This window comes from Electrophorus electricus, chromosome 25, assembly GCF_013358815.1.
Source record: "Electrophorus electricus isolate fEleEle1 chromosome 25, fEleEle1.pri, whole genome shotgun sequence".
Classification (NCBI taxonomy): Eukaryota; Metazoa; Chordata; class Actinopteri; order Gymnotiformes; family Gymnotidae; genus Electrophorus; species Electrophorus electricus.
In genome coordinates this window covers 5,031,288-5,044,915 of record NC_049559.1, presented here as the reverse complement: position 1 = coordinate 5,044,915, position 13,628 = coordinate 5,031,288, and the positions used below count along the sequence as shown (strand labels likewise).

At 36.5% G+C, this 13,628-nt stretch overlaps 1 protein-coding gene across 21 annotated transcripts in view; it reads right to left on the bottom strand.

Moving 5' to 3' along the window:
- The window catches only part of LOC113585667 (claudin-10-like), a 38,375-nt gene extending 28,376 nt beyond the window's left edge, over nucleotides 1-9,999 (bottom strand). For 2 of the 21 annotated variants that reach the window (XR_004775640.1, XM_027023308.2), the window contains exons 1-4: nucleotides 9,575-9,656; nucleotides 7,948-8,123; nucleotides 6,137-6,232; nucleotides 5,095-5,237 (exon numbers count right to left, since the gene is read on the bottom strand). Coding sequence is in view for 5 of the 21 variants with exons in the window: in XM_027023305.2 (XP_026879106.2) it covers nucleotides 9,575-9,788 (214 nt within the window). In the remaining 16 variants the exon portion in view is untranslated. Of the gene's footprint in view, nucleotides 1-2,699; nucleotides 2,770-2,981; nucleotides 3,375-3,415; nucleotides 4,034-4,147; nucleotides 4,470-5,094; nucleotides 5,238-6,136; nucleotides 6,233-7,947; nucleotides 8,124-9,574; nucleotides 9,789-9,904 lie in introns of those variants that run through there. The other 19 variants (XM_027023306.2, XM_035523022.1, XM_027023305.2 and 16 more) reach the window with 17 other exon arrangements.
- Between the last annotated feature and the right edge of the window lie 3,629 nt (nucleotides 10,000-13,628).

The following is a 13,628-nucleotide window of genomic DNA, read 5'->3' as shown; positions in this document are numbered from 1 at the left end:
CACAGGAGCCATCCCTGCTATGGGAAACATGAAAAGCCTTTTCAAGAGGTCTTATCATGTGTTATTTGTCTAGTGAGAGGCAGAGGAAGGTTGACCTAAAGGGAGCTCCTAGGCTCCAAATTTAAGCAGGCTGAAAAAGATTGTTTAAAGAAATTTCTGCTCTCCACTCTTAACTTTCGCTTAACTTTCTCTTAACACAGCATGCAGAGGGGAAAACCTGGGGGATAAAGACAGGAAATACTTACATATCCTAACAAGAACAAAGGCAGTCTCTCAAACTATCTCTTTCTCAGCTTGGAGACTTGTTCCAGCGTACAGCACAGGTTAATTTTTTTTGTGAAGGCTCATAGTGCATGGAATTTATTAGAAACTCGTGTTTCTGCCTTTTCAGGCAACTTTAGAGTTTGATCAGTTATGGGTTGTATGCTTGGTACAGTGATCTTTCAAAAAACCTTTTCATTTGACTGATGAAAATAATCGGAGATCATATAATAAATGGGAACCAGTTCATAGGGGACACAGAAACAAAATAGCAAAAGTGAAAGACTAAGACACAAACAAGGGAGGGGAGTATTTTTGAAAGACAAATACAGAATATGAGATCAAGTAGGATGAGGAAGAATAAGAAATAACATCAGGAAAAACACTATTTTCTGGATGACAGTGAGAAAAATGACAGCAAACGTGGTGAGTAACACCATATATCATGAAAACACTATCACACAAGTTTGGATATTAATTGAAATAAAGAAAATAGAATCAGATGATGAACTTGTATGTGAAGGATACTAATTCCAGAAGTTGTAATAATAAAACAAGTGGATAATGATGCTGCACAAGCATAAAGAACAAGATGAGAGGAGGAATACAAGATGGAGAAAAAAAATCAATGGGATCCAGAATTCCTTATTGGGGGCTGGAGAGGACCTCCTCTGTGCTGCAAAGGACCTGCAATGAGACAGCAGACTTGCTGCAGAGAGTAGGAATACAGCTCCAGAGAGGAAACTGTGACCCCAGAATGTAGGGATGGGATGGAATGTAAGGATGGGATGGAATGTAGGGATGGGATGGAAGACAGTCCACTCCTTGAGAGCCCTTCTGTGTTACCAGGCACAACTATGAAAAAGCTCAATCAATCCTGACCTGTCCTTTAATGAACATATAGGTAATATTACTAGATAGTCTTCTTTCACCTTTAAAATATTGCACAACTAAAAACTAAATTATCCACATATGATGCCAAACATTGGACTACTGTAATAATTTGTTAACTGAAAGTTCAAGTAAGTCTAAACAAGATTCAGTTAGTCAAGAATGTGGAAGTTAGAGTTCTTACAAGAACCAGAAATTTTGACCATATTAATCCAGTATTTTCAATACTATATTGACTACCCATCAAATTTCGTATTGATTACAAAATTTTGCTACTGACATATAAAGCTATAAATAGCTTTGCACCTGAGTACTTAAGAGAAGTAATGCCTACTTACATTCCAAGGTGCTAGCTATCTATTCGTACCTAGAATTGTGAAAGTTACAGCAGGTGAAACAGAGTTTTCATTAAAATCCCTTTAGAATAACCTTTTAGAATGTTTTCGGGACTTCTACAGTAAAATTATTATTTTTTATACAGGAAAACAATTTTAGAATTAAATAAATGGTGCAGATCTTGTAGTTCATTGAAATTGAGAATTAAGGTACATGTTGATGCTTAGATGTTGGTGCTGTAATGCTGCTGCTCTAACTTACAAAGGTTTGTGGGCCGCAGAGCCGAGTGTCGCTGATGTCTCAGGGAGCCATTATGCAGTGATCCCCATACATTAATCTATTTGTGGTGGCCCACCAAAATATCAGTACGTTTCTATATTACTTGACATATTGCTTTTCTATATTTAAGATGGGTAAACCTAATTTTATTGTAGAGCTCTGCACAGCGCATTGATTCACTCAGACCTTCATTGTCCTGCTCTAATGCATTCAAATAATGCATTCTGAGAAGTTAGTCTATCTTAATATTGAGTTGTCAATTGGAGAGACCAATCTCTTCAAAAAGGTTATTAGCAAGCATGTAAGCAACCTAGCTAGCTAATTAGGATACCCAAGGTAATGTTAGACTACAGCAGTGTTGTCAAGTTTAGCATGCTGTATATAGCTGCTAATTAATACTGGCTGCTTGTCCAAATGGATAATGTTAATGTCAATTAACTGTGAATGCTCCCTCAATCCAGATGTCCATATATTTTCCAAGAATCAAAAAGGTGTGTCCTGAGGAGGCACATCAGTCTGGACTAGCATTGTGTCTCTCCCTTCCGCAATAACCAGTCCTTCTCCTTTCCGCTTGGCTTTGTCAAATAAGTATCAAGGTGATCCCACGCGCTGCAGGGGATTTTTGCTCCAATGTTTGCTGTATTTTGCCCATCAGCTTCCATGTTCTGACACTGCTTGTATCTCACTCATCATTCCCCTGTTTAAGTGGGAGAGCTATCAAATGGACCAATGCAGTATGGAAGGAGGAGATCACCAGTCAATTCACCCTTAGAAGGGAAAGCTAGTGGAGAAATATTATACAGTTTAAAACAGGGTTCGCTATCAGATGCGGATTACGCTTTGGAATTTCTTACTATAGTGGCGAGTAGTGGGTGGAGCAAGGCGGCTTTAACCACCACCTATCGATATGGACTTAGGGCTGAGCTACTCACAGAATTATCCTTTTGGGATGAGGTTAAATCTCTGGAGGAAATTATCACACTTTCCATTTGTCTTGATCACCTATTGAAGGAGAGAGAAACAGCTAAAAGACAACATGATCTCACTCCTCCTCCACAATACAGAGCAGAGGAGATGCAGATTGACAGTTTGCATATCAGCATCCAAGAGAGGAGGCAGAGATACCATCTCGGATTATGTTTATATTGTGGGGAGTTGGGGCACATTCTACATGATTGCACTATTTGCTCCATAGAAACAGAGGGGACACTCACAGAAGACATGCCGTAGAGACCCCTCAATAAAACAGCAGCTCAGTTCTTTCATCCTGCAAACTTCTAGATAATTAAGACAGAAGTACTCCAAGAAGACTTTGACTGTCGTTACAGCCTTGATAGATTCTGGAGCTGCTGGATCTAGTAAGAGATCTGGGGATCAATAGTCATCTTGTCACCAGTGTTAAGTGAGCTCCCTGGATGGCAGACCCATTGGAACTGGATTTGTCACATCACATAACTCTGGTTAAGAAGTAGTGCTCTTCAAGAGGAATTCCTCTCGTTTTTATCGTATCCAAGGCTAATCATGCAAATGTATTTGGCCGTCCCTGGATTAAGGTCATCCCTATGTTTGTCTGCCCTAGTGGACTCATCTGCCCATGGACCCACAACCTAGGAGGAGAGGGGGAGAAGATGAAAGAGGGGCACTGGAGAGAGAGGGGAGAAAGAAGAAAGACAGGGAAGTGTGCAGAGAATGGGAAGAAAGAAGAGTGAGGGAAACAGGAAGGAAAAGATGGAACAGGAGATGAGGGAGTGGCAGGAGACAAGGAAAAATGAGTGTCAGGCAAGGGGGTCAAGTTGAGGAGATTGTTCTTTGCGGCAAAAAAATCCGTTTATCTCATGTCTGTCAGTAATACTATAACATTAAAATTATTTAACTTTACATAAATGTATTGACATTACTTCATGGAAGTTACTGAAATATGAGTATAATGCAATATTCATTAGGTTAGGCAATTTTGGCAAAGTGCCAAATACTGGTTTTTACAGCAGTATGTCTTTGGGGATTATTTCCTACTGACTTCTGAAGCAAATTGCTGGACTGATGTCCTAAGAAGTAATCAGTCAATCCCATTCAGTTCAAAATTATTTTACTGATATAGTGTTATTTAAAAAAAAAAACAAAAAAACTTCCCATCATAGAAGCCAAGCTTCAATCCCCTCCAAGCATGCCTAAGGCAGCAGTGGCAGGGAAAACTCCCCTTTTAGCAGGAAGAAACCTTGAGCAGAACCCGACCCATATAGGGGGAGACCATCTGCTTGAGGCCAGCCTGGTGGAAAAGAGTGAAGAGGAGGCAGGTAGGAGTGTGAGGCAGAGAGGAGAGAAACAACACAGAAGGGATGGGAAAGCGGAGTGCAGGTACAGGTAACACACACACACACACCTGTATATACAGCAATGTTCACTTGTATGGCCATAATTCCTTCAGTAATGCAATGTACAGTACATGACGCTGTTGTTCAGGAAACATCAAAGGCATCTGAAAGCAGGCGGTCGGATGTGGCACTGGCAAGCCAGGAAGGAAAATGCTGACCTCCAGGGCCTTTCCCCAGCCATGATGCTGCACCACCTTGAGTGCATGAACAATGGAGCTCAAAGTAGCTTGTGACAGGTGAACTTCTCAGCGACTGAAGTAGATGAAGGACAGGTGTGCTGAGATTAAGTTGACAGTAATGCCCACTGCTGTCAACCTGTATGGGGTTAAACTATAGAAAATTGCAATATATGTTTCTCAAATGTTTATAATATTTTTATTTCAATTAATTACAGTGTGAAAGTAATTTGTCTTTCATTCGTTACTGTTTATGCCAACCTAAAAATATACTCCCTCCCATTTTTGTCCAAATCTCAAAACTTGAATTTCGTGTGTGTGTGTGTGTGTGTGTGTGTGTGTGTGTGTGTGTGTGTGTGTGTGTGTGTGTGTGTGTGTGTGTGTGTGTATTTGTACACACAAATATAGTGGTCAATATATTTTCATGTCAAACTGACAACCCCATATGTAAAGTTTTTTTTTTAATACTGTAAAATGTGCATAATGATTATGATGTAACCTTTCTGATATGAACAATCTAAATGTATATACAGCTAAAATGTATATTTACTTAAAACGTTTTATACATAACCTTAACGTATGTGGTAAATGATAACTGTGTTTATTTACTAGTAGTTACTAGTTACTAGTAATATACTAGTTACTTGCTATAATTACGAGCATATTTTAGTGGCTTGAGCTATGCGTGTATGGGTTTAGTGTATTTGCATGTCCAAACAAAACCCTGTGTAGCGTTTGCATGGTTTGAAATAGTCCATCATGATGCAAATAGATCCTACCTGATGGTCAGATGGAATTAAACAGCAGCTCCAAGTGGTCCTGGCTGAAGTGATATGTGCAGATATATTGGTGCAGCTGAAGCAGTTCTGGAATCATCAGGGTCAAGGTGTCATTGTTTATGACAATGCCAGTCACAGGGTACCTTTTATCAATACAAACATTTAAAAAGAACATAACTCATTAATACACACATAAACACAAATATACTACACTAATTGGGAAAAGTCTAAACTACCAAGCATGATAGATGCTGACTGGTACATATTATGTAAACACTCTGACTTATCTCTGTTATCATATAACTAATCTGAGACCTGGAAAGCGTAACAACAAAGCTGAAGAGCAGAAAAACATTGGGAACAACAACAAGGACAAAACACCATTGAACATGGAACTGAACATTGGAGTCACCGGAGAGTAAACACTTTGGCCAGTGATTAGTGAACTTTGGCCAGTGATTAGTGAACTTTGGCCAGTGCCCGAGGGCAAAATGCTTCAGTTAGTTTAAAACATTTACAACATTCCTGCTGTAAATTGTTATTTATAAATGTTATATGTTAGTAGTATTGGTTTGTAGCATGAAGATCCTCTTTCTCTTATACATCATTTAGAAAGCAAATATAACACTGGTCTACTTTTCCTGCAAGACTTCCAATAGGACTATAAGCCTGCAGCATGTTTGGGTCACATTTAGCATATGGCAAGTCCATAATCAGAAATCTTCACTAAAAAGTACATGGCAAGCAAGCATGGCACCCAAGTTTGGTATGCATACTGATATTAAACACATGTCCATCTATTGTCACAAATTAGGTTGGTGACTCTTTCATGCACTGCATCCAAGGCATGCTCCAGTAAGCTTTTTTGGAAGTCTGGTGTCAGTGTGCTTGTAAAAAAGTAGACAGTTGGAGACTTCTATTGACCCCAATACCATGAACACAAAGTTCTCAGCTGCAACACTGGTCTCATCATTGTAACCTCCAAGATCTATAAAGCCAGACATATTTTGTGTTTGATAGCACTTGCCGTCTACAGACACACCAGGCCATATTTTGTTGGGTCTTCATTTCTTTTCTTTGAAGCATATATAAGAGTGCAGTTTTGATTCCTGGCTTGGCATACACAGACTGCTTTCACCTGAGGACATACAAGGAATTTGCCTTGGTTGAGGTATCAACATAAAATCCATTAAAATAACTAAAACAAATAAAAGTTGCCCACACATATAGCAAATAAAGGTAAGCAATGGACTTCATGTACACTTACATTACATTTGTACAATTGAGAATATGAGCAATGTAAATTATGCATAGTTCAGGGTTGTTTTAAATTTTAATTAGTTCATTTTTATTTAGTTTTGTTTATTTCAGTTTTGTTTTAATTCATTTTTAGAGTATGTAGTTTTAATTTTGTTTTTGCTTTCTGTAGAACATTACTTTTAGTTTTTATTAGTTAATTGTTTTTTATTTTAATATTTATTATGAAAGATGTGACGAGGTAACAAGAGGTACCTGTTATTGTGAAATGAAAAATAACTCAGTTATGAGTTATAATAAAACAATAAAATGATTTAGAGTGTCCTTCCAACATGTTTTACCATTTTGGCATGGCACAGCTGTGTTATGAATGCAATACACCTGCTATTATATACATAGTTTTCAAACCTGTCCACATAAAACTAAAATATCCATTGGGGTCCTTGTCACTTTAATATCATTAATAATCCTGCTTTATAGTATTACCAAGCATCAAGGCTTCAAGACTTTTCTTGGCTTACCTTAATGCACTTCTATAGCAATTAAAGTCAACATCAGGTAACTAACATTACAAATAAAGGTTGGGAAATCTGACTCCAGGCCCCATGTCGAGGTCCATAAAATTATTTTAAATTCGGATTCTATGTAATTCTATTTTTTTTTTTATGTAAGTCTAATTTCATTTTTGTTTGTGAACAGTAGTTTTGATTTCATTTTTTTTATTGTTTCAGATTAAAAATGTATTTCAGTTAATGAATACATTAACTGCTCGTTTTTGTTGTCATAATAGTTTTCATTAATGTTAACCCTGGTGTGTTTACAGTGACAATGACTATTAATAGCATAAACAAGTGCAAGTGAAGAAGTGCTGGTCATCAGTGAGGAAGGGTGTAGGAAGGGTTTTTGTTTAGGTGGGAAATGATTTATACATTTACACAAATTAAAAATATCAATACATATATATAGACATCAAAAACATATATATCAATATCTAAGCAATTATTTAAACAACAAATAATATTTAATATATATAATCATAAATACATCTACACAAATTAAAATATATTGCTGTCTATATGTTTATTTGACATGTTATCTGGCTAGCTTTCTAAGGTTAGCTCACATTTCATTACCTATCTAGCTAGTGAAGTATGAGCTAAGTGTAAACATTTTCTCTGTCCTGTCTCCCTGATGGTGGAATGAATTTCCACTGGCTGTCTAAGCAGCAGAATCCCTCGTCTTCAAACACTGACTGTAGACACATCTATTAGCGGAGTATAATGTCCACTAACGCTGCACTTATGGAAACTGATTAATTGAATGCTTCTAGCACTTATTGTTTGGTAATTGCAATTATTGTTTTTTGATATTGTACTTGTGCTCATTTTACATTTCTTTCTAGGTATCAGCATTGACTCCTGTATCTAGCAATATTCTAATTCAATGGTTCGATTTGACTCTAACCTGAAATGGCTAGGATACATACTATGAGAAGATGAAATAGCCTTTTCTAAGTTGCTCTGGACAAGAGCATCTGCTAAATGCTGTAAATGTAAATTAAATAAAATGTAAATTAAATTAAATAAACCATCTTACCCATGAAAAGTGATTCCATTCTCTCTTGGTAGTATACTTCTCCTTGTAGTGCAGCCACACTGCATAGTATTGTGGCATTTTAAAATCAAAAGACTGTGCTTCGTTCTGTTCAGTGTTGAAAGTCAAGTTGATCGTTCCAAGATGGTGGTACCCCGACATTGAATTAAATGTATCATCTATGCATGTATATCTATGTTAGTATCAACAGGACTGTTATATATGTTTACACCTCAAGCTAGCTAAATTGTTATACTGTATGTACTTGTGTATATGTATGATGACGTGCACAAAAAATTGAGAAGAATGAAAAACTTCATAGTACACAACCCACTGGAGACCACAGGGTTCTAACCCTGTCAAAAATACTAGTACTTTTGCATGAAAATTAAACATGCACATGATATTAAGGTACAGGAAAGAAAAGCCAAAAAAATTGTATTAACTTGAAATAAGGCCTGGGCATGATATATTAAAAAACAACTTCAGAATGAGAACCAGGATTTCCTTTTGCTGGCAGCAGGCCACCACCCCATAACTTATAAATTTACTTAAATGTTGCAGTTTTTCAGAATTGAATTGAATTGAGCAACACAGGAGATTAGTAAGGAAAGAAAAAAAAAAAAGTGATTTGTACAAATACAAATTTGACCTTTAATTGAATAGTATTTAATCTACAATCTGCAAAATTGAATCTAAACTGCAATCTATTGCCTATGAAACACACAGAGTTAAGAAAGATGGTGGTTAAGGAGAAGTTGTTTGTGTATGTGAGTTTGTATTTGCTACAACACTTGGATCTTACCCTAATTTTTTACAAGACATTTCTGAACAGTATGGTGAACAATTAGTATAGTGAACAATTAATGGACTGCCAAGCAAATCTCTTGTATGTGAAGATTGCAAAAGTAAGTTGGAGGTCATCTAAGTATCATGAAGAGAAGAGAAACAATGTATTTTTCAAACTTCATAGCAAGTAAGAAGAATATAATAAATTCTTATTTAAAGCAGTAACAAGTGATCAAGCCACTAATGATTTTTCAGATTCCTTCAGCTTCTGATAAATTCTCAGACTACATAAAAGAAACAATACAGAGTTGGAAGTCATAATATTAAAAGTAGGTTTCCAGCAATCTTCATATTTCAGTTCCCTATATGAAACTGTATTCAGACCTCTCTGCTATATAAGATTTGTTTCAATTTTACCAATGACAGTTTCAAATAAACCTACATTTATGAATTTCAATCTCAATTCATAAAAACAAAATCATGTCTATAATTAAATGAGCCATATCAACTACAAAAAAAAAAAAAGTAGAATATGGTGAAATAACTCTAATATTTAATGATCTTGTGTCACTATCATGCAGTAATTGTCTGAGTTTCAAGTTTATTTCTATTTTTGGAGTGAGAAACGTGCCAATGTATGTTGATTAAATAAAATACCCTTTAAGCAGGTATTCTGGGTAATCACTGAGAAAATGTTTAACATTTAGGTAGCCAAATTTACAGGGTAAGAAATCAACAAAGATATTCCCTATATTTGGAGAATGCACAGTGTGTACTGTGAAACTCTTTATAACAACAAGGTTTATACTGATAAAATGTATAATGACTGTGTCAGTCTTACCCTCCAGTTTGAAAATGGTGTGGTGCTGCCTGCAGTGCACAGCTCCGAGGGCATTCCCAGCACAGTTCATCCAGAGTCCCTGGAATATCCAGGTAGCCGTAATGACTGAAGAAGCCCTGCTTGTGTTCTTCCACTCATTAGATACTGTGGCTCCGAATGTAGCACCTAAACCAACTAATCCAGCCAGCAGTGCCGCAATTTGCCTCACTGACATTGTTTGGAGGAAGAAAAGAAACTAAAATCTTGAAAATCCTAAATAGGCCATGGAGGTTATAATGCATGAAGCAAAGAAATTACAATATAGACATGTGTTCCAGTGTGATAATTTACCTGGTTGACATCTGGTTTAATCTTACTGTACAAAGAAAAAGAAAGAGCAGGGCCTGACTAAAAATGCACAAGGCAAACTGTTAGTTATTGATTTAAGAGAATGAAACCATGTTGAGAAACATATTTATCTTTTCATTGTAGCTTTGTCAAGGCAGGACATGTCAAGTGCAACATTAACAATTTCAAAAACAAATTGGTAAGCCTTAACATTTTGATGTGTGACAAAGTTCATTACTAGTCAAGCTGCTCTTGGTAATAATTTTCAAATATTTGACCAACATTCTGACCATCCAACGAATAAAAAATAACACTTTTAGATTTTCTTTTAGATTTCTATTTTAAAAAATAAATCTAATTTTCTTTTAGATTTCAGTCTATTGCGGAGTTTTTAAACTCTGGGGTGTGTAAAAGAATTCCAGATGATGTGGAAAATAGCCAATAAATAATATAACAAATAGAAATAAAATAGGAATGTAATAATACATATTTAAATTAGCATATAAAGTTAGATTGTGACCTGAAACTTTATTTTTTCACAATCTCATTTAGCAATATGATTTTGTTTTCTACCAATAAAATTACTGTCAAAATTCAAAATTACTATCACATGAGATTCAGATTTTTATTGTTGTTGAGTGTTTCTCTCATATTCACCAAAAACTAAAGATCCTTGAAGGCATAAGGTTTGAATATGCCTATTCTAATGTAAGATAAGTGGATTTCCATGCTGTCAACCTCCAGATTTTTTTTTTTAAAGAATGCAAAGAAAAGGAAAATTGCTGAGAGAGGAAAGATGGTATGAATCACGGTACGGCCCCTCCTCACGAACGTCTCCTGGTGTGCGTGTGTGTTCGTCGGTGTGGCCACGCCCCCAGTTCCACACCTGCTCCTCGTTGTTTCATTAGTCTGCTTGTGTAAAGGTCTAGTCTACATGTCACCGGTGTCGGTGTTTGAACATGGTATCCTGCGAGCTACGTCTTCGTCCTGTCGTGCCAGACTAAACATATGTTTCACTTTTACGTGACTCGTCCCCGCATCCTGCTTTAACTCCTCAACTTTACAGACACAACCATGTTTTATATGATACAGGCAAAATGTTTTGTTGTGTATACACTACGTAAACTAAATATTTTGTAGGGTGTTATACTGCAAGCGTATCTCTGTACAAGTTCCTGAAATATCTTTTCTGTAATTTTCCTGTCATGATTAACAATGAACTTAGAGAACAAATACAATATAACACTAACAAGTTCACAGGCTTGGGTTAAGCATTTACACATCATGTTAGCACATGTACATTCAGCAAATACACTTTATTTAGTACACAGCTACAGCCTACTTTTTTGTTTTGCACATATTTAAGAATTCACCACCAGAATTATAAGATTTTAAAATATTTATAAACCATCTTTTTCTTTCTTTTCTTATATTCTTGAAAACAAATTTTAAATAGTATCTTTTGTGATATATCTCTGTGACCGGTATACTGCTTTTTGGTTATGGATATAATATGTAGCCAGATAAATATGAGGACGTCACTAAAACTTGTTTTAACCCTGCATCCTCACCTCTTCAAACACTGTATTTCAGTCAGTTCATTCACTAAACAGTGAAACGGACAGTAATAATGGATAGCCACATTTTTATAAAGAGAGAGAAATGAGAGCCACTGAGTGAGTCAGGTTATATTAGTGCAGTGCAAGTACAAGTGAAGATCCTGTTCTTCGTGTGAACGGTTAAATATGTTGGCAAATTATGAGCTACCATTTCTCAATTCGAAATGTTTCAAATTCAACCATTTTTGTCTGGATCAGTCTGAATATTGCTTGAATGAAGTTTGGTTTTGAAGTTTTGAATGAAGATGGTACAAGATTTGACAAACAAGCAGTGAATGTTTTTATAAAAGTCCATAATTATACAAATGATTGAAAACGTCCTTACAACAGACATCAAAATTTCTTTGCATTCAGCATCACCAGGAATCATAAAGAATTACAGCTTTGTGACAAGCGTTTCAAAACCCAGTAGCGATTTTTGTCATTTGTTTATTATAGTTCCCCTAGTGACTGATTACTGTGAGTTTATATATGGTTTTATGACATTTTTCCATTTGGCATAAGGCTTGGAACTGTTTCAAATCCGTGATCGCACGTTTGGTTGCTTTTTCCAAGAGGCAGACCTGTAAGGTACCCGTGCTGAGGTGAGGTTACCTGGTGCTGGGGTAGCGTGGCGAGCCGGAGCAGGTGGGTGGAGCTAGAAGCAGTGCCAATCATTGTGCAAAATTGTGCCATGTGCAAAAACCCACTAACTACAATAGTTAGATATTTAACGTTACTCTTTAACAGGTAGAGTCGTTTAACTATTTACCGCAAAACCACAACTATAAAGGTTAACTTTAACAGCTGATTAACCAAATATCTGTGCTACCTGCTTTGCGGGCCAACAAAATCTAAGTTTGTTGATCTTTATGATTGTTTGCCAGTTTCTCTGCATGCCATACCGGAGATTTTCTTATACAGGTTAGCTAATATTTCTATCGACAATGAGGTTCCTAAATATTTGGAAGCGTGATTTCACGTCGTCAGAATGTATAGGGTCTCAGACAGGGTGCTGTGTCATACTGCATGGGGAAAACAACATTAGAGAGTCCATAACTATATACCAGGAGTGGGTGATAATTGATCTTTTCACGCTAGTTATTTTAGTGGCTGTGTTAATAAATGTATAATGTGAACAGTTTTAATTCGATTGTTCACTCCTGACAAGCTTGATTTTGTCTCATCTCAGGCTCTTTAAAAAGGGATACAGTCTGCATCATCCACAAGGATTTTGAAGTGTAATAGTTTTTTTTTTTTTTTTTGGGGGGGGGGGGGGGGGATTATTAGTGAGCACTTGTCTTAGTATAGTAGATTGTTTAAAGGGACCTGGATCCATCCTTCTTCTCTTTCTCAAAAAGAGAGAGCAAAGGCTTCAAGCCAAGTCAAATTTGTTTAGTTAGCAAAACTAAAAGGATAGAGCCTGAAGGTAACACCAGTATGAGGGCTCCCTGTAACAGCACATCCTGTCTCTCCCGGCCAACAAACTTGAGTGACAAAAAAGGTGAAGTGATAGCATCATACATCCCAGTTTACCATAGCTTTGAATGCCCCAGATCTACACATTTACTTAAAATAAGAGGTATTTGACAAAAGGATAGACTTTAATAGATAAATATTCAATATAGGCTTAATATTGAGACTGTCTCTGAGTCCTGAACACTGATAGGAAGATTATCTTGGGAGCTTTATAGGCTCTGGCCCCTATGGTAGATTTGCTTATTATAGCTGCTAATAAAGTACCTACATCTTTTGATTGATGCAGAGGTTGTGGATCATAATAGACAGAGTGTGTAAAGGTACTGTGGGGCAAAAGCATTCGGTGCGTTGTGCAAGTTCATCAGTATTTTATAATCAATATGAAATATTACTTGGAGCCAATGCAATGTAGTTAAGATAGGAGTAAAATTATGACTTTCTAGTTTTCTAGTAACAACTGCTGAATTTTGTACTAAATGGAGCTTGATTATGCACTAAATGGTACAACCAGATAGTACGGCATTACAGTAGGCAGGTCTAGTTGTGATAAATGTATGGACCAGCTTTTCTGCATTTTAGGTTGATCTATAAGTATTATTTACATGAGTTTCAAATGACAGACAGGGATTGATAATTGCACCAAGAGCTCT